The sequence below is a fragment of the Nicotiana tabacum genome, chromosome 1 (assembly GCF_000715075.1).
Source record: "Nicotiana tabacum cultivar K326 chromosome 1, ASM71507v2, whole genome shotgun sequence".
Taxonomy (NCBI): domain Eukaryota; kingdom Viridiplantae; phylum Streptophyta; class Magnoliopsida; order Solanales; family Solanaceae; genus Nicotiana; species Nicotiana tabacum.
In genome coordinates, this window is record NC_134080.1 from 13,972,155 (window position 1) to 13,996,165 (window position 24,011).

The window sequence follows — 24,011 nt, forward strand, 5'->3', positions numbered from 1 at the left end:
TAATTCTTTACCTGACGGTCTTGGAAAATTCATTTTGTTGTGTATTGGGGCAACATGATGACACAGGAAGGAAGGAGCAAGTCATCTACTTTCTTAGCAAGAAGTTCACAGTACATGAGGTCAAGTACACTCAACTAGAGAAAACATGTTGCGCCCTAACTTGGGTAGCTCAGAAGTTGAAACACTACCTGTCTTCGTATACTACTTATTTCATATCCCGCTTGGACCCATTGAAGTATATCTTTCAGAAACCTATGCCCACGGGAAGGTTGGCAAAATGGCAAATTCTGCTCACAGAGTTTGATATCGTCTATGTAACGAGGACGGCCATGAAAGCCCAGGCGCTGGCAGACCATTTGGCAGAGAATCCCGTTGATGAAAAATACGAGCCCTTAAGAACGTATTTTCCTGACGAAGAGGTAATGCATACAAATGAGTTGGAATTGCCTGAGGAACCGGGTTGGAAGCTTTTCTTCGATGGAGCTGCAAACGCGAAAGGGGTTGGAATAGGAGCAGTACTCATCTCTGAAACAGGACGGCATTATCCCGTTACGGATCAACTACGCTTCTATTGCACCAATAATATGGCCGAGTATGAGGCTTGCATTCTGGGTCTGCGCTTGGCCGCTGACATGGATGTCCAAGACGTCTTGGTCTTGGGAGACTCGGACCTCTTGGTACATCAAATTCAGGGTGAATGGGAAACACGAGATCTAAAGCTCATACCATACCGACAATGCTTGCATGATCTGAGCAAGCAATTTCGATCGGTGAAGTTCAAACACATCCCGAGAGTTCACAATGAGGTTGCGGATGCCTTGGCCACCTTAGCATCAATGTTGCACCACCCTGACAAAATGTATGTTGATCCTCTACACATCCAGGTCCGCGATCAGCACGCCTACTGCAATGCCATAGAAGAAGAAGCAGATGGCGAACCCTGGTTTCATGATATCAAGGAATACCTCAGAATGGGGATATATCCAGAACATGCCTCTAGAGACCAAAAAAGAGCCCTTCGACGTTTGTCGAATGGTTTCTTCCTCAGCGGAGGAGTATTGTACAAAAGAACCCCGGATTTGGGATTGTTGAGATGCATAGATGCCAGTCAAGCAATAACGGTTATGGCAGAGGTACATGCTGGAGTTTGTGGGCCACACATGAGCGGATATGTATTGGCAAGAAAGATCCTTCGAACAGGGTGTTATTGGCTCACCATGGAACACGACTGTATCACTTTCGTGAGGAAATGCCATCAGTGCCAGATACATGGAGATTTGATTCATTCTCCGCCAATAGAGTTACATACGATGTTAGCACCCTGGCCATTTGTGGCATGGGGCATGGATGTCATTGGGCCCATCGAGCCGTCAGCATCCAACGGTCATAGGTTCATTCTAGTGACCATTGATTACTTCACCAAGTGGGTTGAGGCTAAAACCTTCAAATCGGTAACCAAAAAGGCAGTGGTGGACTTTGTTCATTCCCATATCATCTGCAGATTTGGGATCCCAAAAGTGATCATCACGGATAACGGTGCGAATCTTAATAGCAGCTTGATGAGAGAGGTATGCCAACAATTCAAGATTACACACCGCAATTCCACCCCATATCGTCCCAAGGCCAATGGAGCAGTCGAAGCAGCCAATAAGAATATCAAGAAGATACTGCGAAAAATGGTGGAAGGGTCCAGACAATGGCACGAGAGATTACCCTTTGCTTTGTTGGGTTACCGCACTACCGTCCGAACTTCCATAGGCACAACTCCTTATTTGTTGGTGTATGGAACTGAGGCCGTAATACCAGCGGAGGTCGAAATTCCGTCCCTCCAAATTGTCGTTGAAGCCGGGATTAATGATGATGAATGGGTCAAAGCTCGATTGGAACAGTTGAGCCTGATAGATGAGAAAAGATTGGCAGCAGTGTGTCATGGTCAGCTGTACCAGAAGAGAATGGCAAGAACATATAATAAGAAGGTACGCCCCAGGAAGTTTGAAGTAGGGCAGCAGGTATTGAAAAAGATCCTCCCACATCAGGTCGAGGCAAAAGGCAAATTCGCCCCAAATTGGCAAGGGCCTTATATCGTGACCAGAGTATTGACCAACGGTGCTTTGTGTTTGACAGATGTCGAGGGGAGATGTGTCGACATGGCTATCAATTCTGATGCAGTCAAGAGATATTATGCGTAATTTCTTTAATTATGGCAATTTTTGGTTTATTTGTTTGTATTTGGCATTTATTGGATAATGAGATGACGGAGGCAATTCTTTCTTCTATCCAAACACTTTTAACCCTTGCTTCCCCCTTTGAGTCTTAAGTAATTCTTTCATACCCCTCTTTTGGAATCACTAATGGAAAAGACATGGAAAAAAAAAAGAAAAAGAAAAGAGAAAGAAAATGAAAAGAAGGAAAAGAAAAAAAAGAAGAAGATAAAATCACAAGAAATACAAAACCGTGGGAACTACGTTTGACCTGATTCCTCAAAGAGGATACGTAGGCGCCTCACGGCTCGGTCATAGTATGCATCATAGTGAATATAGGATGCATAATGTACATAGTGTGCATAATAGGCACAATGTGCGTAACGCACATAGCTCAACATAAGCGTAAAAAATAAAATTCCCCAAGCAAGAAAACTGGGGCAGAGGTTATGTTTTAAGTTCCAACAAAGGTTTGATTCCAAAAGTTGTAGCACATCACCCATCAAATTATTTTCATTTTTATAGCCTTTCTTTAACCCCACACCAAAACTAACATCAACGTCCAAAAGACCTCCCGATCAATGTTCAAGAGATGCCAAGTCCGGCAAATAAGGCCGAGAATGATACACCGATCCCCAACAAAGGAGAGGATCGTAAGACTGGGAATGAATTGATGGTCAAGGGAATCTCCAGAAAAGAGGGTCGTATCTACAACACCCCGATTCCCCGAAAGAAATAAAATGAGAGAGTCTTATCGGTGAAAACCTTCACAGGCACCGAGAGGCGATGTAAGATGAGGGACATGAAATGAGAGAGTCTTATTGGTGAAAACCTTCACAGGCACCATAAGGCGCCGGGAGATGAGAGAAAAGAGAGAGTCTCATTAGTGAAAACCCCTCGAAGGGCACTATGAGGCGACAAGACAGATCAACAAAAGCTACAACATTTGAAATGGACACTCCTTTATCATCCCCAGCAAATCAAACCATCGGGCAAATCGATTGATACCAATAGACTGGGTCAGGAATCGGTGGTGCACGTCATGATCACGAGGACCAGTCCTGCCCTCCAGATAAGTTCTTTTGAGTTTCTTCTCCCACCAAAATATTGGTTCAGAAAGATTTTCTCCTTTTTCTATCTTTTATTTCTTTTCCTAAAATGTGTCTTGAAAGGATTTTTCAAAGCTTACTACCAGAAACCGGAGGGGAATTCATCCAATGCAGGATAATACAAACAGTCTTAAAGGCCGATCCTAGGCAATGCAGTGATCGTGCCCGGCAATTTTGGAGGAAGTAAGCTCATAAAGGAAGTGGTTTCGGGAGTTAAAAACAGACTCCCACAGCATGTGCTTAAAGAGAAAGCAGAAAAGGGGATTAATTGAAAGCCAATCCCCAGCAGGCTAGAGACCCCCAGCAGGCAACTCTGCCCATTAATCAATTATGGGGACATAGAGCAAGAAAAGGGGAAGAGAGAAAAATCGTTCGCCGGAAAGGCACCCTCTACCACCACGATTAAAACTAACTAAATCCTTTTGTCTGCTGCAGGAGAACAAAGGATTGATAATAGCAGCAAGACGCAATGCCAGGGAAACCACCATAAAACCGGGGGAGAAAATTTTCTGCCGATTGTCGAAAATTTTCTCGGAAGAACGGGGAAGCAATTTCAATACTTTTAAGTTCTAGGTCGCCCACCAGTATAATGCGGGAATACATTTAAGTTCTAGGTCGCCCACCAGTAAAATGCGGGAATACTTTTAAGTTCTAGGTCGCCCACCAGTAAAATGCGGGAATACTTTTAAGTTCTAGGTCGCCCACCAGTATAATGCGGGAATACATTTAAGTTCTAGGTCGCCCACCAGTAAAATGCGGGAATACTTTTAAGTTCTAGGTCGCCCACCAGTATAATGCGGGAATACATTTAAGTTCTAGGTCGCCCACCAGTAAAATGCGGGAATACTTTTAAGTTCTAGGTCGCCCACCAGTATAATGCGGGAATACATTTAAGTTCTAGGTCGCCCACCAGTATAATGCGGGAATACATTTAAGTTCTAGGTCGCCCACCAGTAAAATGCGGGAATACTTTTAAGTTCTAGGTCGCCCACCAGTAAAATGCGGGAATACATTTAAGTTCTAGGTCGCCCACCAGTAAAATGCGGGAATACTTTTAAGTTCTAGGTCGCCCACCAGTAAAATGCGGGAATACATTTAAGTTCTAGGTCGCCCACCAGTATAATGCGGGAATACATTTAAGTTCTAGGTCGCCCACCAGTATAATGCGGGAATATATTTAAGTTCTAGGTCGCCCACCAGTATAATGCGGGAATACATTTAAGTTCTAGGTCGCCCACCAGTATAATGCGGGAATACATTTAAGTTCTAGGTCGCCCACCAGTATAATGCGGGAATACATTTAAGTTCTAGGTCGCCCACCAGTAAAATGCGGGAATACATTTAAGTTCTAGGTCGCCCACCAGTAAAATGCGGGAATACATTTAAGTTCTAGGTCGCCCACCAGTAAAATGCGGGAATACATTTAAGTTCTAGGTCGCCCACCAGTAAAATGCGGGAATACATTTAAGTTCTAGGTCGCCCACCAGTAAAATGCGGGAATACATTTAAGTTCTAGGTCGCCCACCAGTAAAATGCGGGAATACATTTAAATTCTAGGTCGCCCACCAGTAAAATGCGGGAATACATTTAAGTTCTAGGTCGCCCACCAGTAAAATGCGGGAATACATTTAAGTTCTAGGTCGCCCACCAGTAAAATGCGGGAATACATTTAAGTTCTAGGTCGCCCACCAGTAAAATGCGGGAATACATTTAAGTTCTAGGTCGCCCACCAGTAAAATGCGGGAATACATTTAAGTTTTAGGTCGCCCACCAGTAAAATGCGGGAATACATTTAAGTTCTAGGTCGCCCACCAGTAAAATGCGGGAATACATTTAAGTTCTAGGTCGCCCACCAGTAAAATGCGGGAATACATTTAAGTTCTAGGTCGTCCACCAGTAAAATGCAGGAATACATTTAAGTTCTAGGTCGCCCACCAGTATAATGCGGGAACACATTTAAGTTCTAGGTCGCCCACCAGTATAATGCGGGAACACATTTAAGTTCTAGGTCGCCCACCAGTATAATGCGGGAACACATTTAAGTTCTAGGTCGTCCACCAGTATAATGCGGGAATACTTTTAAGTTCTAGGTCGCCCACCAGTATAATGCGGGAATACATTTAAGTTCTAGGTCGCCCACCAGTATAATGCGGGAATACTTTTAAGTTCTAGGTCGTCCACCAGTATAATGCAGGAATACATTTTGTCTGTTCATTCCATATTCTAGGTCGCCCACAAGTATAAATGCAGGCATGTCATTACCAATAGGAGACGTACTTCCTCAGTTTAGTTTCACCATAGGAGACGCACTTCCTAAGTTTAATCTTACCAATAGGAGACCCGCCTGTAGAACGGAGTTTGTTGTATGTCGAAGAAAAGAAGAAATCAGGCGTCCACCTGGAGAATAAGGACAAAAGAAAAGAAGAAATCAGGCGTCCACCTGGAGAACAAGGACAAAGAAAAATAGAAATCAGGCGTCCACCTGGAGAATAAGGACAAAGAAAAATAGAAATCAGGCATCCACCTGGAGAACAAGGACAAAGAAAAGAAGTAATCAGGCGTCCACCTGGAGAATAAGGACAAAAGAGAAGAAGAAACGGAGTTTGTTGTATGTCGAAGAAAAGAAGAAATCAGGCGTCCACCTGGAGAATAAGGACAAAAGAAAAGAAGAAATCAGGCGTCCACCTGGAGAACAAGGACAAAGAAAAATAGAAATCAGGCGTCCACCTGGAGAATAAGGACAAAGAAAAATAGAAATCAGGCGTCCACCTGGAGAACAAGGACAAAGAAAAGAAGTAATCAGGCGTCCACCTGGAGAATAAGGACAAAAGAGAAGAAGAAATCAGGCGTCCACCTGGAGAACAAGGACAAAGAAAAATAGAAATCAGGCGTCCACCTGGAGAATAAGGGACAAAAGAAAAGAAGAAATCAGGCGTCCACCTGGAGAACAAGGACAAAGAAAAATAGAAATCAGGCGTCCACCGGGAGAATAAGGACAAAGGAAGGAAGAAATCAGGCATCCACATGGAGAACAAGGATAAAAGAAATAGAAATCAGGCACCCACCTGGAGAATAAGGGAATACAATTGAAGTATTGAAGTCAAAAGCCCGCTCATATGAGAAAGGAGCACACTTAGAATCAATAAAGCAGAGGAATACAACAGGAATCCCCAGCAGGAAGCAATAAAAATCCCCAGCATTCACAAAAGGCTGGTCAAAAAAAACAAAAAAAAAACCACAAGAAAACAAGAGGAGAAAAGAGGGGAAAAGAACCCAAGGTACGGAAGTGGAGAACAGATGCGGTCCGCTCAAGAACTAGCACCTACAACTAGCAGTATCAAGGTTCAAATCTGAAGTCTGTATGAAGCACCATTCAAGACTCAAGACCAAGTTTCAGAAGACTTACAGATAGGAATCTCTGTAACTAGTAGCTGATAGGCTTAGTTAGTCTTTTTCAGTCTTTATTTTTTGTTGTAACGACAGGACCGCGGACCGGAACCTCAACGGAACGGCACCTTGATCGGCTCCTCACCTCGGTACACTTTACCATCTCTCTCATTCCCGAACTACACGTGGCCTGATTCCTGTATAACCAAGGATATGTAGGCAGCTCAGATACCAGGGCTCGATCGCATTCCCTCCCTTTCCTTAAGTGTAGTCCGTCCAAGTAACGGTCGGGTCAAAAACACGTCTAGTCGTTCTTTGTCGGAAAACTCTTCGTGTTTCCAGTCAAAGAGGGGCAGCTGTAAGCACGTGATTTTTGACCCTCCCCGAGGATTTTCACATTTTTTTTAGCATAAATATGTAATTGGGTCTAATATAGTCATCTTAACTATTTTACTTTATTTCGTCGCAAAAAGAAAAAATCACAAAAATATATATATAATTTATGTATTTCTCATAAACTTGAAAAATAAAAAAAATTGTACTTTATTTTGGTACTTTATATAAATTCAAAAATTACAAAAAAATATATAATTCTATTAATGTTTTGTAGTCGTTTTAATACAAAAAATATTACTTTATATTTTGTCTTTATTAAAAAACGAAAATTAAATAGTTTTATTAATATTTTATAGTCATTTTAACTTTGAAAAATACAAAAAATTATTACTTCATATTTTATCTTAATATTTACGAAAATTACAAAAATAGTTTTATTAATATTTTGTAGCTATTTTAAAATCTTGAAAATATTTAAAAAGATATAGTTTTGTTAAATACTAGTCTTATTTTTGGTAGTTATTTTGCTTACATAGGACTAATTAAGCAACATGTTCCTATTTCTCGGGTCCGGGCAAAAGAATAATATTCGGGTTCAAACTACCCGTTTTTAGGCCTAATTTTCGGACCTAGCCCATAATAATCCGAGTCCACCACACATGAGGGGACACGCGTGGGGAACACGGACGGAATCCCGTACACGGGGAACCCCACCACGCGTGGGAACATAAGGCTCGAACCCCACCATGCGTGGGGCTCATTTTTCTGGGCAAACCCATGCTAAATACACGGACAAAAACATGTTGAAAGGGGGAGATTTTGAGAAATTAAAGAAAGAAAAGACTGTGCATCGTCTTCTTCCTCTCCATCGACGAAAACCAGAGAAAAACCATCACCAAACACCATCACCAAACACCATCACCCGTCCAGCTAACCCCTCTCCGTCTCACCACCTTCGTCAACAACCAAACAGGCCCGTCGACCACTGTCCAAACGAACGCCGGAAAACGCGACCATTCCTCCTCCTCCGAGCTCCGACAAACCAGTCCGGCGATCATCCATTAAACCCGGCATCCGCTGCTCATCGTCTTCCTCCTCTTCCTGAAGAAAACCTAGGAAAAACCCTAGCGACCATAACCCAAAACCATCAGCTCCCTCATCGTCGTCACTATCCCGTCGTTACTGTCCCCAAGCCACCGTCCAAACGCCATAACCAACAACCCCAAAACCATCTTCAACCACCAGTCTCCCTTCCCCCGCCATAACCTTCGTCGTCACTGCCCCAGCTTCACTCCCTCATCGTCAAACAACTTACCTTCCCCAGCCAACAAGCTCTACTGCTCAAACGACCCCCCCCCACAGCTGCTCCCCATCGTGAAACAACCAACAAACAGCCCTCGACCACTGCCAAAACAAGCCCGTCAGCAGCCTCCTTGCGTCGACCTTACTACTGTCGACATTGTTCATCTTTTCGTGAGCAGCTGTTGTTGGCTGCGATTCTGTCTTGCCGAAGCCTTTTGTTTTTCCGTCGAGGTCGACTTTGGTCCGAGCATTCTATTTCATCGAGGTCGCCTTTGGTTCGTCGGGGTCCGGTACGTCGAGGTGCTCGTCCGAGGTTTTATCATCGTTCCTCGTCGAGTGAGGTCCGGTTCGAGTTCCGTAGGAGGCACTGTTTGTCGTTCTAGGTTTGTCGAGGTTCGAAGGTTGGTGTTCTTCGTCCTTTGTTTCATTTCATTCGTTTTGCATATTATGGTTCAAAAAAAATGAGAATATTCGATATTTATGAATGTCAACAAATGCAATTTTTTGTTGTTGTGTTAAAATGTTTATTCTATGTTTAGACTGCGTGCTTAAAGTAAATATGAGCATATGAACGAGGTTATTCTATTTTTCATTTTACCATGGATATTATTACCTGTTAGAATCGTTGTTTTTTGTTTAACCTCAGATGATTTCATTGGTAGAAAATCGTAGTTGCCTTAAGTTTGCCCTCAAATAATAAAAACGAGACGAGTTTCGCCAAATAAAAATGTACAGGTTGCGGAGCCCTCACAAAATATATGTATTAAATACTTAGATTCCGGGACGGGCCGTTTTAGCAAATTTCACGGCCCTACCCAAAATAATAATGCGCTAGTTGCTTTAGGCGCGCCTTTAATAATTTAATTTTCCTAAACTCGGGTGCACATTTATGTGACCCAAATCTAAATCTCAACGGAATCGAAATGTGTCTCTAATCACGGGTATATTGATTATGGCGTGGCCCGAGATGTATTTCCATGACGTTGCAAATTCTTTTAAAAATAATGAATGAGACGAGCCTCGACAAACAAAAATGTAGAAGCTGCGGGGCCCTCTAAATGTTATATATTAAAAATACTTAGAATTCGGGACATGCCGTTTAGCAAATTTTGCGTCCTTCTCCAAAATAACAATACGTTAGTTGCTTTAGGTGCGTCTTAATAACGTATTTTTCTTAATTCGGGTGCACATTTATATGACCCAAATCCAAATCTCAACCGAGTCGAGATATGTCAATAACCACGGGTGCATTGATGTAACGTGGTTTGAGATATATTTTCACGACGTTGCAATTCTCGTAAAAAATAATAATGAAAGCGGTAAAAGATAAAATTTGCACATGGTTCATAATTGTATTAAAAATCAGATAAATAAGCCGAATATAACAGTTGAGCGACCGTGCTAGAACCACGGAACTCGGGAATGCCTAACACCTTCTCCCGGGTTAACAGAATTCCTTATCCGGATTTCTGGTACGCAGACTGTAATATAGAGTCATTCTTTTCCTCGATTAGGGAATAAAATTGGTGACTTGGGACACCCTAAATCTCCCAAGTGGCGACTCTGAAATTAATAAACCAATCCCATTTCGATTGTCCTTTATTTGGAAAAAACTCCCTTGCGCCCTAGCGGGTGCGTAAAAAGGAGGTGTGACATATATGTATAAGTATATATATATACATAACATACAATATATACTACAAGAAAAAAGAAAATATATATATATATATATATACACATAACATACAATATATACTACAAGAAAATTTATAAGATAATATATATACATAACATACAATATATACTACAAGAAAATATATAAGGTAATATATATACATAACATACAATATATACTACAAGAAAATTTATAAGATAATATATATACATAACATACAATATATACTACAAGAAAATATATAAGGTAATATATATACACATAACATACAATATATACTACAAGAAAATATATATATATATATATATATACATAACATACAATATATACTACAAGAAAATTTATAAGATAATATATATACATAACATACAATATATACTACAAGAAAATATATAAGGTAATATATATACATAACATACAATATATACTACAAGAAAAAAAAATATATATATATATATATACACACATAACATACAATATTTATAAGCTATAATATATATATATATATACATAACATACAATATATACTACAAGAAAATCTCTCTCTCTCTCTCTCTCTCTCTCTCTCTCTCTATATATATATATATATATATATATATATATATATATATATATATATATATATATATATAAATACTCATTTCTCAATCTCAATTTCTCTCAATCTCTCAATCTCCAATTTTCAAGACTTCAAGTCTCAATCTTAATTTTCAAGTTACATCATGCCTCGTTCGGAAAGAGTGCGCTTATTTGTTTCGCACTACTATGAAGTGCTTGAAGAAAATGAAGAAGGCCAAATATTAAAATGCAAGGACTGTGGAAGAGTCTTAAATTTTCGTTCAGGGTGTACCACAAGTATTTTAAGGAGGCATATAACGTATTGTGTTGATGGTATTTATCCGCAAATTCGTCTTTAAGATATTTCAACAATTTGTGTTATTTTAAAATTATTAGACGTATTTATGCTTCATGTTGTACTTTCTTATTAATTTATTATGCATGGCAATTTAGTTTTACTATTGTTTTGTTATTTTACTTTTTCGTCAAGCACTTTAATAATTAGATTTCTACATATATATTACATATATATTATTTATATAGCCATGATATGGTTTACAAGAAATTGCCTTAAACAAAAATAAAAATAAAAAAGCCCGGAAATAAAAAAGCCCGTTAGGCCCGCTAAGCCCACGAGCCCGCCCCGTTTAGCCCAGGACCATATGGGCTTAGGCCCGTCACGGGCCGGTTCCACCCGTTGAGCCCACGAAGCCCGGGACCGTGAGCCCGGGACTGCTAGAGCCCGGGCCCGCTAGCCCAGGCCCGTTAGGCCCGGTCCGTTTGACCCATTTAGGCCCGGGCCCGGGCCAAAATACAGCATTAGTCTGAAGTAAGAGTGGAAAACGGGCGGATCGGGTCGGATATGGTTCGGGTTGAAATGGGTAATGAAAAAACGGATCAATAATCCGACCCGACCCATATTTATACGGATAAAAAACGGGTTAACCGACGGATAATATGGGTTACCCATATTATCCATGACTTCTTGTATATGATTACTTTTGGGAGAATTATTAGTCTCTCTAACTTGAGGAACCCCCAATTTGAGGCTTTACAAATGTAAAAATTAGATCCATTGCTTACTCATTAGTTATCCATTTTCTAAATGGATAATATGGTTTTTATCCATATTTGATCCGTTTTTAAAAAGTTCATTATCCAACCAATTTTTTAGTGGATAATATGGGTGGTTAACTATTTTTTTTTAAACTATTTTGCCACCCCTAATCTGAAGTAAGATGTGAAGTTGAACTCAAAGTGTGAAGAAGCAGTAACAGTAATATGAACGGTCTAAAATTTATCAAAATTGATAAAATTTTAAATAGTTTTTTAAAGAAATAGATATATTTTAAATATGTGTGCTCAAAGTAGTTACTTGATGTCATTTCTACAATTTTGGAAGCAATATATAATGGCAAAATATAAAATTGGTCAGCCGGTCAAAACTAATTGTATTAGCTAAAAAGTATATAAAATACATATATATTTTTTTGTTTATACTTATATGTATAAGAAAAAAAATATTTTTGTTATAAAATAAAGATTGTAAAGTAAAGACAAGTATAGAGAGAAACTGTTATATTATTCGAATACAAACTGATGTACATAATGAACTGAAATTTCTTCTATTTATAGAAGAAAAAAAGTTGTTGTGTAAGCTTCTACTGCAAGCTGCTGTGTAAGCTGCTACTGCAAGCTGCTGTGTAAGCTGCTATTATACCAGATATGGATAATCTTCTACTGAGAGCAGTGTTTATCCATAACGGAGTACTGAATGGATAAACTCATTATACCCAGTATGGATAATCTTCTACCGGGAGTAATGTTTATCCATAACCGGGTACCGAAGTGATAAGCTTCTTCAGAAAGCTTATTTCCAATAGAGTACTAAATATATAAACATATTTACGGCGGAGTCCCATATGAATAAGCTTCTTCGGGAAGTTTATTTACAACGGAGTACTAAATGAACATTCATAATATATTTATAACAATTTTGTCCGTTATTATTTTAAAAATGAGTCTAAGCTAGATTTTGTTATAAAATAAAAGCAATGCAGTAAAATGTAAATAAGAAGAGATAGAAAGAAGGGAGAAGTGTTTCTTCTTTCACTTTGGTGTATCTTTCCATTGCAATTACATGGCCTTTTATAGGCATAAAAAGTAAAGATGATGGACATAAAGTAAGAGATTTAATCTTTAAGTTATTCACAACATGGGCATCCAATGTACAAACTATTCATAACACTCCCCCTTGGATGTCCATGTAAGATAATGTGCCTCATTAAGAACTTACAAAAAAAAATATTGGGATGTACATAGTTATTTATAATATGCATTGCTTGTTGCCTCATTAAAAACCTTACCAGGAAAACCCAGTGGGACAAAACCTTGGTTAAGGAAAAGAGTGCAGCGTGTAGTTACTCCCCCGAATGAAAAATTACTTAATGTCTCGAAGACGACGCATTCCAATCTTATATATCAGCTTTTCAAATATTGAGGTTGGTAATGCCTTAGTGAACATATCAGCAAAATTATCACTTGAACGAACTTGTTGTACATCTATTTCACCATTCTTCTGAAGATCATGAGTGAAAAGGACTTTCGGTGAAATGTGTTTTGTTCTATCTCCTTTGATATATCCTCCTTTCAATTAAGCTATGCATGCAGCATTGTCTTCATACAATATTGTTGGAATATTCTCTTTCGAAGAAAGACCACATATTTGTTGAATGTGTTGAGTTATAGATCTCAACAAAACGCATTCTCGACTTGCTTCGTGAATGGCTATTATCTCTGCATGATTTGAAGAAGTAGCAACCATAGTTTGTTTTGTCGAACGCCATGATATGGCTGTACCTCCACTTGTAAATAAATAGCCTGTATGAGATCGACCTTTGTGTGGATCAGACAAATATCCTGCATCTGCATAACCAATTAATGATGGCTTGGATTCATTTGAATAAAATAAACCCATATCAATGGTCCCTTGGAGGTATCTGAATATATGTTTAATACCATTCTAGTGTCTTTGTATTGGCGAAGAACTAAATCTTGTCAATAAGCTTACCGAGAAAGCTATATCTGGTCTGGAATTATTGGCAAAATACATTAAATTACTAAGTCATACCATGAAAGTTTGGGAGAGAGTGGTAGAAATGAGAGTGCGAAGGACGGTGTCTATTTCAGACAACCAGTTCGGGTTCATGCCGGGGCGATCTACCACAGAAGCTATCCACCTTATTAGGAGGATGGTGGAACAGTACAGGGATAGGAAGAAGGATCTCCACATGGTGTTTATTGATCTGGAGAAAGCGTACGATAGGGTTCCTAGGGAGGTCTTATGGAGCTGCTTAGAGGATAAAGGGGTCCCGGTTGACTATATTAGGGTGATTAAAGACATGTATGCTGGAGCTGAGACTCAGGTTAGGACAGTAAGAGGCGACTCTGAACACTTTCTAGTTATTACGGGGTTGCACCAAGGGTCTGCGCTCAGCCCATTCCTATTTGCCCTGGCGATGGATGCACTGACTCATCATATTCAAGTGGAGGTGCCATGGTGCATGCTATTTGCTGATGACATTATTCTAATTGACGAGACACGAGGCGGCGTCAACGAGAGACTAGAGATTTGGAGACATGCTCTTGAGTCTAAAGGTTTCGAGTTGAGCAGGACGAAGACGGAATACCTCGAGTGCAAATTTGGAGGTGAGCCGACGGAAGCGGGAGTTGAAGTGAGGCTTGACTCTCAAGTCATTCCCAAGAGAGGTAGTTTCAAGTACCTTGGATCGGTTATTCAGGGAGATTGATGAGGATTTCACACACCGTATAGGGGTGGGGTGGATGAAGTGGAGGTTAGCGTCGGGAGTCTTGTATGACAAGAAAGTGCCACCGTTACTAAAAGGTAAGTTTTATAGAGCAGTGGTTAGGCCTGCCATGTTATATGGAACTGAATGTTGGCCGGTAAAGAACTCACATATCCAGAAGATGAAAGTAGCAGAGATGAGGATGTTGAGGTGGATGTGCGGGCATACAAGGATGGATAAGATTAAGAATGAAGATATTCGAGAGAAGGTGGGCGTGGCCCCCATGGAGGACAAGATGCGGGAAATAAGACTCAGATGGTTCGGGCACATTCAGAGGAGGAGCACTGATGCACCGGTGAGGAGGTGTGAGCGACTGGCTATAGTGGGCACGCGGAGAGGTAGAGGGCGACCTAAGAAGTATTGGGGAGAGGTGATCAGACATGACATGGCGCGACTTAGGATTACTGAGGACATGGCCCTTGACAGGGAATTATGGAGGTCGAGCATTAAGGTTGTAGGTTAGGGAAAGTTGTGAATATTTCTACAGCACAATAGAGTGAGACTAGCCAGTTAGGAGTTAGACTAAGAATGTCATTGGTCGTCTATTGATGCAGGGCTTTACCTGCTAGTTTTACTATACCAGCCATCTATTTCGTATTTCGTATTCTGTATTTCATATCTCTTATATTGCTGTTATTTTATTATGCATTTTTATGGTACTAATATATCGGCTCCTGTTGTTTTTTTGAGCCGAGGGTCTCCTGGAAACAGCCTCTCTACCCTTCGGGGTAGGGTAAAGTCTGCGTACATTTATCCATATAGAATCGCTTTAAAATCTTTTCGGTGTATGTTGATTGATGGACAAATATTCCATCTTTCATATACTCAATTTGTAGACCAAGACAAAATTTTGTCTTTCCAAGATCTTTCATTTCAAATTCTTTCTTCAAACAGTCTACTATTTTTGGAAGCTCCCCAGGAGTTCCAATGATATTTAAATCATCAACATACACGGCGATTATAACAAATTCAGATCCAGACCTTTTTATAAAGACACAAGGACAAATTGGATCATTCTTGTACTCTTCTTTCAACAGGTATTCACTCAGGCGATTGTACCACATACGACCTGATTATTTCAATCCGTATAAAGATTTCTGAAGCTTTATTGAACAAGTTTCTCAAAAACTTTTATATGTTTCTGGCACTTTAAATCCCTCAGGCACTTTCATAAAAATTTCGTTGTCCAATGATCCATACAAATAGGTTGTAACAACATCCATTAGATGCATATTAAGTTTTTCTTGCACTTCCATATTTATGAGATACCTGAAGGTGATAGCATCCACTACAGGAGAATATGTCTCCATATAAACAATTCAAGGCCTTTGGGAAAACCCTTGTGCCACAAGTCGCGCTTTATATCTAATGACTTCATTTTTATCATTTTGTTTTCGCAAAAAAACTCATTTATACCCTACTGGCTTTATGCCTTCAGGTGTTCGAACTATGGGTCCGAAGACTTCACGCTTTCCAAGTGAAGTTAACTCTGCCTGGATAGCATCTTTCCATTTTGGCCAATCATTTCTCTGTCTACATTCATTGACAGATTTTGGTTCAAGATCCTCATCTTGTTGCATTATTTCAACAGCAACATTATAAGCAAAAATGTTATCGATAACAATATTATTTCGGTTCCATCTTTTCCCGGTTGAGACGTAACTTATTGATATCTCTTCACTCTCATTATTTTCAGGTACCTGGACCTCCACTAAGGTCTTATCATTTGCTACATCTTGGGGCTTTTCTTGAGTCACTACCTCTGTGTTATGTTCACTTTGATCACTTGCTCTTTTTCTTCTTCGAGGATTTTTATCTTTAGAACCGATTGGTCTACCACATTTCAAGCATGACTTAGACTCATTTGCTTTAATTAATTGTCCTGCTGGGATATCAACTCGAATTGGAGCATTAGCAGCTGCAATATGTGACTTAGTCACCCTTGGTAGGTCAGTGAATGGACCTGGCAATTGATTTGCAATATTTTTTAAATGAATAATCTTTTGAACCTCTTGTTCACATTGATTTTGTTCGAGGATCTAAATGAGACAGTGATAATGCATTCCAATCTATCTTCTTTTTCAGCTGCTTATTTTCTCCCCCTAACGTTGGATATACTGATTCATCAAAAGGACAATCAAAAAATCTTGCCGTAAATAAATCTCCAATCATCGGCTCTAGATATTTTATAATAGAAGAAAATTCAAATCTAACATATATCCCCAACCTTCTTTGAGGACCCATCTTTGTACGTTGTGGTGGAGCAATTGGAACATATATCGCACAACCAAAGATCCTAAGATGGAAAATATTTGGCTCTTGACCAAAAGCCAATTGCAATGAGGAGACTTTATGATAACTTATGGGCTTTATCTGCACAAGTGCTGCTGCGTGCAAAATAGCATGACCCCATACTGAAATGGGAAGTCTTGTTCTCATAAGCATTGGTCTAGCAATTAATTGGAGGCGTTTGATCAATGATTCTGCTAGACTATTTTATGTATGAACATGAGTAACCAAATGCTCAATTGTTATCCCAGTTGAAATACAATAATCATTAAAGGCTTGGGATGTAAACTCACCAGCATTATCAAGACGAATTGTCTTAATTGCATAATCTGGAAATTGTGCTCTTAGCTTTATTATTTGAGCCAACAATCTCGCAAATGTCATATTGCGAGTTGATAGTAAACACACATGTGACCATCTTGTAGATGCATCTACCAAAACCATATGATATTTGAATGGTCCACATGAAGGGTGAATGAGCCCACATATATCACCTTGTATACGTTCCAGAAATGCAGGGGATTTCATCCTAACTTTAATAGTTGATGGTCTAATAATTAATTTTCCTTAAGAACAATGCAACATAAGAGAATTCCTTAAATTGAAGAATCTTCTGATTCTTCATTGCATGTCCATATGAATTCTCAATTATTTTACGCATCATATTAGAATCAGGATGGCCCAACCGGTCATGTCAAATAATAAAATTATCTTGATTAGTAAACTTCTCGTTTACTACGGCATGTGTTTCAATCTTGCTAATACTTGTGTAGTATAAGCCGGAGGAAAGAGCATGTAACATTTCAAGCACATATTTCTTACCGGACATTATTGTAGTAATATAAAGATATTCAATCTTTTCATCATTTGTAGTCTCAATATGATAGCCATTTTGGCGAATATCTTTGAAACTTAATAAGTTTCTTTGAATTTACTACAATACAGTGCTTCATCAATAGCCAAATTTGTTCCTTCTGGTAGTAATAATTTGGCTCTTCCAGAACCTTCAATTAATCTTGTACTACCGAATATTATATTAACATTTGTTTCTTTCATTACCAAATAAGAGAAATATCTCTTATCTTTTAAAATAGTGTGTGTTGTAGCACTATCCAGAAGACATATATCATTTTTATTAATCTTGAGTCCAATTGAAGACTGGGGAATTTTCATATTCTTCATATAAAAAAAAGACAAATAATACATCATAAGAAATATGAAAGACAATCAGAAAAAAAAATTAAGAAATACATTAGGAATGTAGAAACTAGCAACACGTGATGCATTAGGAAAATACACTCAAGAAAAATAAACTAGTTGCAAACATAAAAATAACAACTTTTATAGCTTCATTCTCTAGTAAGATGATTAGTTCTTCAGTCAATATCCTCAAAGAAGTCTCCAGCTTCTAAATGAGTAATATTTGTTAGGTCTTCAAAATCATCATCTTTATATGCAAGATGTGCCTTAGAATCATATTTGTTTGAAGGACCTGCTTCATCATCATTATTTTGAAAGGTCAAATGTGCCTCCACATTATTTTCTTTTTTCCTGAGGGAGGCTTGATAAAGTTTGACAAAATGCTCTGGCGTACGACAAATGCGTGATCAATGACCTCTCATACCACATTGGTGACACATATTAGTTTTACCTTTTGAATGATTTATTTGAGAACCCTTATTATTCTCCAATTTATTTCCACCATAATGACGATAATTGTTTCTCCCCCTGCCACGTCCACATTTATGACCATGTCCACAACCACAGTAATTGTTTTGTTTTCTTTCAAACTTATCATATACTGCTACAACATTCACTTCCGGAAATGGAGCTGACTCAGTGGGACATGCTTCATGATTTTTCATTAATAGAGTATTATTGTGCTCTGCCACAAGTAGGCATGTGATTAACTCAGAATATTTCTCAAAACCTTTTTCACGGCATTGTCGTTATAGCACCACATTTGAAGAGTGAAAAGTAGAAAATATTTTTTTCAATAAGTCATCATCTGTGATAGTGTCTCCACATAATTTTAATAGAGAGCTTACTTTAAAGATAACAGAATTATACTCACCTACGGTTTTAAAGTCTTGCAACCTTAAATGTATCCACTCATACCGAGCTTTCGGTAATACCGTAAGTTTTAGGTGGTCATACCGATCCTTCAAATTAATCCATAATTCAAGTGGATCTTTTACGGTTAAATATTCAGTTTTTAACCCTTCATGTAGATGATGACGAAGGAAAATCATGACCTTCGCTTTATCCTGATTTAATGCTTCATTTCCTTGTATAATAGTATTTCCAAGACCTTTAGCGTCAATGTGAATTTCAGCATCAAGGACCCATGATAAATAGCTCCTCCCGGTGATGTCAAGCGCCACAAATTCAAGTTTTGATAAATTTGACATAGTGAAAACTATCATAAAAGATGAATAAGTTAGAGAAATAATTATAATAATAAACAATTAATGAAAACAAAACGATTAAGGTAAAAAAAATGAAAATAGAGCTATATCATGTTAACAATCTACTATTTCATTTTATTCTTACCATAAAGTAGAAATTACATACTTGTTTCATTTCACTTTATATTATTGATATATATGTGTTAATAGAATCGAACGTGACTAACATTATTTATATGTCCCAGTAAATATAAAGTAATTAAACTATAAAAGTATTGCTTGTCAATTCATTTCTCACAGTTCTTCAAAATGCCTTAAAGATATGTTTTGATCCAGGGAGTCCATGAATATTATAAGTATGACATTAGTGCATAGCTAGTTTGATGACTTTGAGGTCCTTTAAGAGTTGAGCACGGAAGGAAATAGTTATTTTATCACTGCAATGTACTTAAACTATTTAAGATGTCCAAGAGCACAAGTAATCTGCAAACAGTGAGCATATGATATGTACTGCCATAAATAAAATGATTATAATGATACATACCTTAATAAAATATGGTTCAACTTAGCGAGAGTTAAGAATAAAATTAGAGCTTCGTGCTGATAACATGTTATAAAATAAAAGCAATGCAGTAAAATGTAAATAAGAAGAGATAGAAAGAAAGGAGAAACGTTTTCTTTTTTCACTTTGGTGTATCTTTCCATGACAATTACACGTCTTTTATATGCATAAAAAGTTATTCACAACATGGACATCCAATGTAGCATCCAATGTACAAACTATTCGTAACAACATTGTCGATATGTACGTAACTGTTATTGTCGGTCCGTTTTATTTGGGCTGACCAAGGATTGTGAATTGGGTTAAACCCTGGTTACTGATTAAGTGGGCTAAGAGCTGTTTTCTCGGACTCGGGCTTAAGGAAGAAACAATGAGGAAAAATTCCGGCGACTCCATCGTCGACGTGAACTGTTCTAATGGTACAGTAAATGACAGAGTGGTTCAACTGTGACGATCCACTTATATTCGGGAAATAACTTTTAGGTGAAGTTGTTCCTGTACTCTAAAACCAGGTTCTACTTTATGGTTTCTGAAAAAATTCAATCTTTTCAACGTGAATTATAGTTTGTTCTAACACTGAGTTAGTACGATGTTTTTCTCTTCTTGTTTATTTGGGAATGCTTAATTTCTGCTTTTTTTGCTACATTAAAGGGTTGGAATTTTCAATAGGAGCAAAAATGTTACAAACCCAACGCTCTCAAGCAACTGTTCTTGTCTCCAAACTGCTGAAAATCCCACCACTCAAAGCTCTCACACTCTTCAAATCCTCAACAGAACTAGGCTTCCAACAAACTCACCAATCCTTTGCCATTATCCTAGACCAGCTTCTCTCATGCAACGCGCTCTCACGCGCTCAATCTCTCATCTTACAGTTAGTTTCTGGTAAAATCACTTCACCCCATTTCACTGTTTCTTCCTTGCTTCACCATTTGACACATTCCCAGTTCTTGAATTCTACTCATTTATATGAAATAATCATTAATGCCCATGTTCAATCTCAATTAGTAGATAAAGCTTTGATCTTTTTTAATCAAATGATTGATAAAAGACTTGTACCTACATCAAATACTTTTAATACTATACTTTCTTGTCTTATAAAAAATAGATCTTTTGAAAAGGGTTGGTCTATTTTTGAAGAATCAATTGGAAAGGAGTTCTTGGATATGCATAGTTTTGGGATAGTGATAAAGGGTTGCTGTGAAAATGGTGACTTGAATGGTGCCTTTGAGGCCTTAGCCAAATTGAAAGACTTGGGTTGGCACCCGAATGTTGTAATATATACAACTATGATTGATGGATGTTTTAAGCACGGTAATGCTGGACGAGCAAAGGAGTTGTTTAGTATAATGTCAGCTGAGGGTATCGTTCCTAATCAGTACACTTATTCTGTTTTGCTTAGTGGTTTCTTTAGGCAAGGACTTAAAACCGATGGCTTTGAGCTTTATGAGAAGATGAAGCTTGAGGGAGTATTTCCTGATATATATACTTATAACTCTCTTATTAATGTGTATTGCAGCGATGGAAAAGTTAACAAAGCATTTGGATTATTTGATGAAATGCATCGTAATGGTGTAGTGTGCAATATTGTAACTTACAACACTTTGATTAGAGGGTTATGTCAAGAGAAGAGGGTATCAGAAGCTGAGAAATTATTGGAACGATTAAAGCAGGCTGGTTTGCACCCTAATTTGATCACATACAACACTCTAATAGATGGGTATTGCCGCGCTGGAAAGCTTGAGAAAGGATTAGCTTTGTTCAATCAGATAAAGTCCTGTGGATTAACACCTACTTCAATCACATATAATACTTTAATTGCGGGTTTCTCTAGAGCTGGAAATCCATCAAGGGTTGTTGACTTTGTTCGTGAGATGGAGGAAAGAGGCATATTTCCTTCAAAAGTCACATACACAATTCTAATTGATGCATTTGCTCGATCGAAAGACATGGAAAAAGCACTCGAGGTATTCTCGCGTATGCATAAAGCTGGTTTGAGTGTAGACCTTTGTACATTTGGTGCCTTGATACATGGATGGTGTAGTCAAGGGAATATGAAGGAAGCATTGAAGTTGTTCCGATCAATGGCTGAACATCATCTGGAGCCTAATGATGTAATATACAATATGATAATATTTGGATACTGTAAAGAGGGCAGTTCCTATAAAGCGTTGAGGCTGCTTAAAGAAATGGTTGAGAATGGAATGGTTCCAAATGGAGCAAGCTATTGCTTGACAATTGAAGTTCTTTGTAATGATGGGAAGTGGAAAGAGGCCAAAGTTCTTGCCAATGGCATGATTAAATTTGGTCTAAGGCCCTCGGTATCATCATGTGATCTGATTCAAAAGGCAATTGACATGACAACTTAAGTATATTGTGATGGCGGTCCCTTAATTATTTGCACAGAATGATCAATGGGGAAAAACATTAACTGGAAAACTGGTGAAGCCTAAAATATTTTAGAGTGCCTTGTACTCAGTATCATGGTAAGCTTGACTGCCACTAACACCTTTTGGTATTGAACGGTGGGTGTTTATTGCAGTTTCATGTCGTTGGTTTATATGTTATGTCCTAGTGTATCTAGTGAATTATGTGACCGTTCTCTTGTTCCATGTTAATGTAGTTCATGTTATTTATTTTGCAGTGTTGCCCTTCTGAAAGATTATGCAGACCACTTAATCACAAGCTTCCGCTGATTCTTGACAGAAAAGAAAAGTGGAGGCTTTCTTAAACAAGTTTGTAAATAATTTGGATATTATACTTACTACAGAAGTCTCGTCAACATCGGAATTCGGTAACAGCTGCATGCTACTTTTACTTTTATCATATGAGGTACAGAAATAACTTGTTCATCTGTCCTGTCTCGGATTAGATTGAAGATATAAACTATAATAGTTATTAGGATCTCTTGTTGTTGTTAGTGTTATATTTTCTCTAAAAAGGAGCTTAACAAAGTTGTTGGGATTACTCTTTATGGGTGCGAAATGAGGTGTTGGTCTCACCAAAGTTCTTGAACCAACCGATAGAGCAGCTGATCTAGCAGCTGATCTTTGTTTCAGGGTGTCAATGGACCACTCATCTCCATATATGTTAAAGGGGCAATTAATCTTTTGGATGGGTCATTATGTATGCTAGAGTTAAGCTAAAAGTATCTGATCATTATATTTGACGAAAGACTTTACCATGTCTTATTCCTTTGCTGTATTTCTCTTTCAGGAACATAAATGTAGATAAATCTTCTGCCTTCTTTGGAGGTAGTGAGAGACAAGGTTAAAGCCTTTTTAACAATTCCCAGGGTTATGGCTGCTGCTGCTGCTGGTACTCCGAATAAATATGTGTGTGCGTGTGTGTGTGTGTGAAAAGCGGGAAACTAAAATTCAAAATCAACCACCCTTTCACTGTTTAAGGAGAAGCATCTCCTCCTGGTAACCATCACTTTACTGAAGGATCAATACTTGAGTAATAGGAAAAGAATCAATATTGTAATTGTAAGCATTGTCATTCTAGATTGCTGCAGTTTTTGCTGTGGACGTTTCCGTAGTAGGATGAGCAAAAGTTTTTTGAATGTAATTTGTTGGTGTTGATCTGAATATTGTGTCGACAATTTCCATTAAGCAGAGCTATTAGTATTTGAATATTTTGCACAACCCCTGAATTCTGTCACCAAAGATACTAGTTAATGATGCAATTCAGTTTTGCTGATGTAATCTTCTTTGGCTTACTCTTCAGTTGTTCTATTTTGATGTACATTATTTCAGTTGTTGCCCTTTGGATTATATACTATTCTAACTTTCACAAACCTTCTGATTCCACACTGCCTTGTATCTGCACTCTCAAACTTGGACCAAAGTTGTGAGAAGGTTTAGATATTGGTTGTTCCTCATATTATTGCTTCTTTCTATTTCTCTGCTAAGTACAACAGCAACAAACCCAGTGTAACCGCACAAGTGGGGTCTGAGGAAGGTAGTGTGTACGCAGACCTTACCCCTACTTTAAGAAGATAGAGATGATGTTTCCGATAGACTTTTATTTCTCTGCTGCTAAGTGTTTACCGTAAATCGTAACTCTTGCCTATGTGTATGTGAGTTTAGCAATAGATAGTTGGTTCCAAACTGGAATAAAGGAGGGTTACTTATCAAACAATAGAGAGAAACTGTGGTAGGTTGATAGCCACTATAAAAATATTTTAACTATGAAAAATCGGTGTGAGTAAGAGGGTAGTCGGCGAAATTATATGAATTTGAATGGTACTTCAGCTTCAACAATCGTATCCTCCCTCCAGCAAATAAGGTGGAGTGGGCAAGGCAGAAAAGACAGGAAA

The 24,011-nt window shown here is 38.4% G+C and overlaps 1 protein-coding gene across 5 annotated transcripts; it reads left to right on the forward strand.

The window, feature by feature from the left end:
• Positions 1–19,976: 19,976 nt before the first annotated feature.
• LOC107806536 (uncharacterized) lies at positions 19,977–23,394 on the forward strand. 5 transcript variants are annotated; one of them, XM_075240238.1, is made up of 4 exons: positions 19,977–20,205; positions 20,345–22,176; positions 22,335–22,522; positions 22,907–23,394. In XM_075240238.1, the coding sequence occupies exon 2, from the start codon at positions 20,371–20,373 to the stop codon at positions 22,057–22,059; it is 1,689 nt and encodes a 562-aa protein (XP_075096339.1). In that variant the 5' UTR covers positions 19,977–20,205; positions 20,345–20,370; the 3' UTR covers positions 22,060–22,176; positions 22,335–22,522; positions 22,907–23,394. The 5 variants fall into 5 exon arrangements, with proteins under 5 accessions (XP_075096339.1, XP_016486190.1, XP_075096362.1 ...); XM_016630704.2 differs by having other exon boundaries at positions 19,977–22,215; XM_075240261.1 differs by having other exon boundaries at positions 19,977–22,215; positions 22,335–22,484.
• Positions 23,395–24,011: the final 617 nt, after the last annotated feature.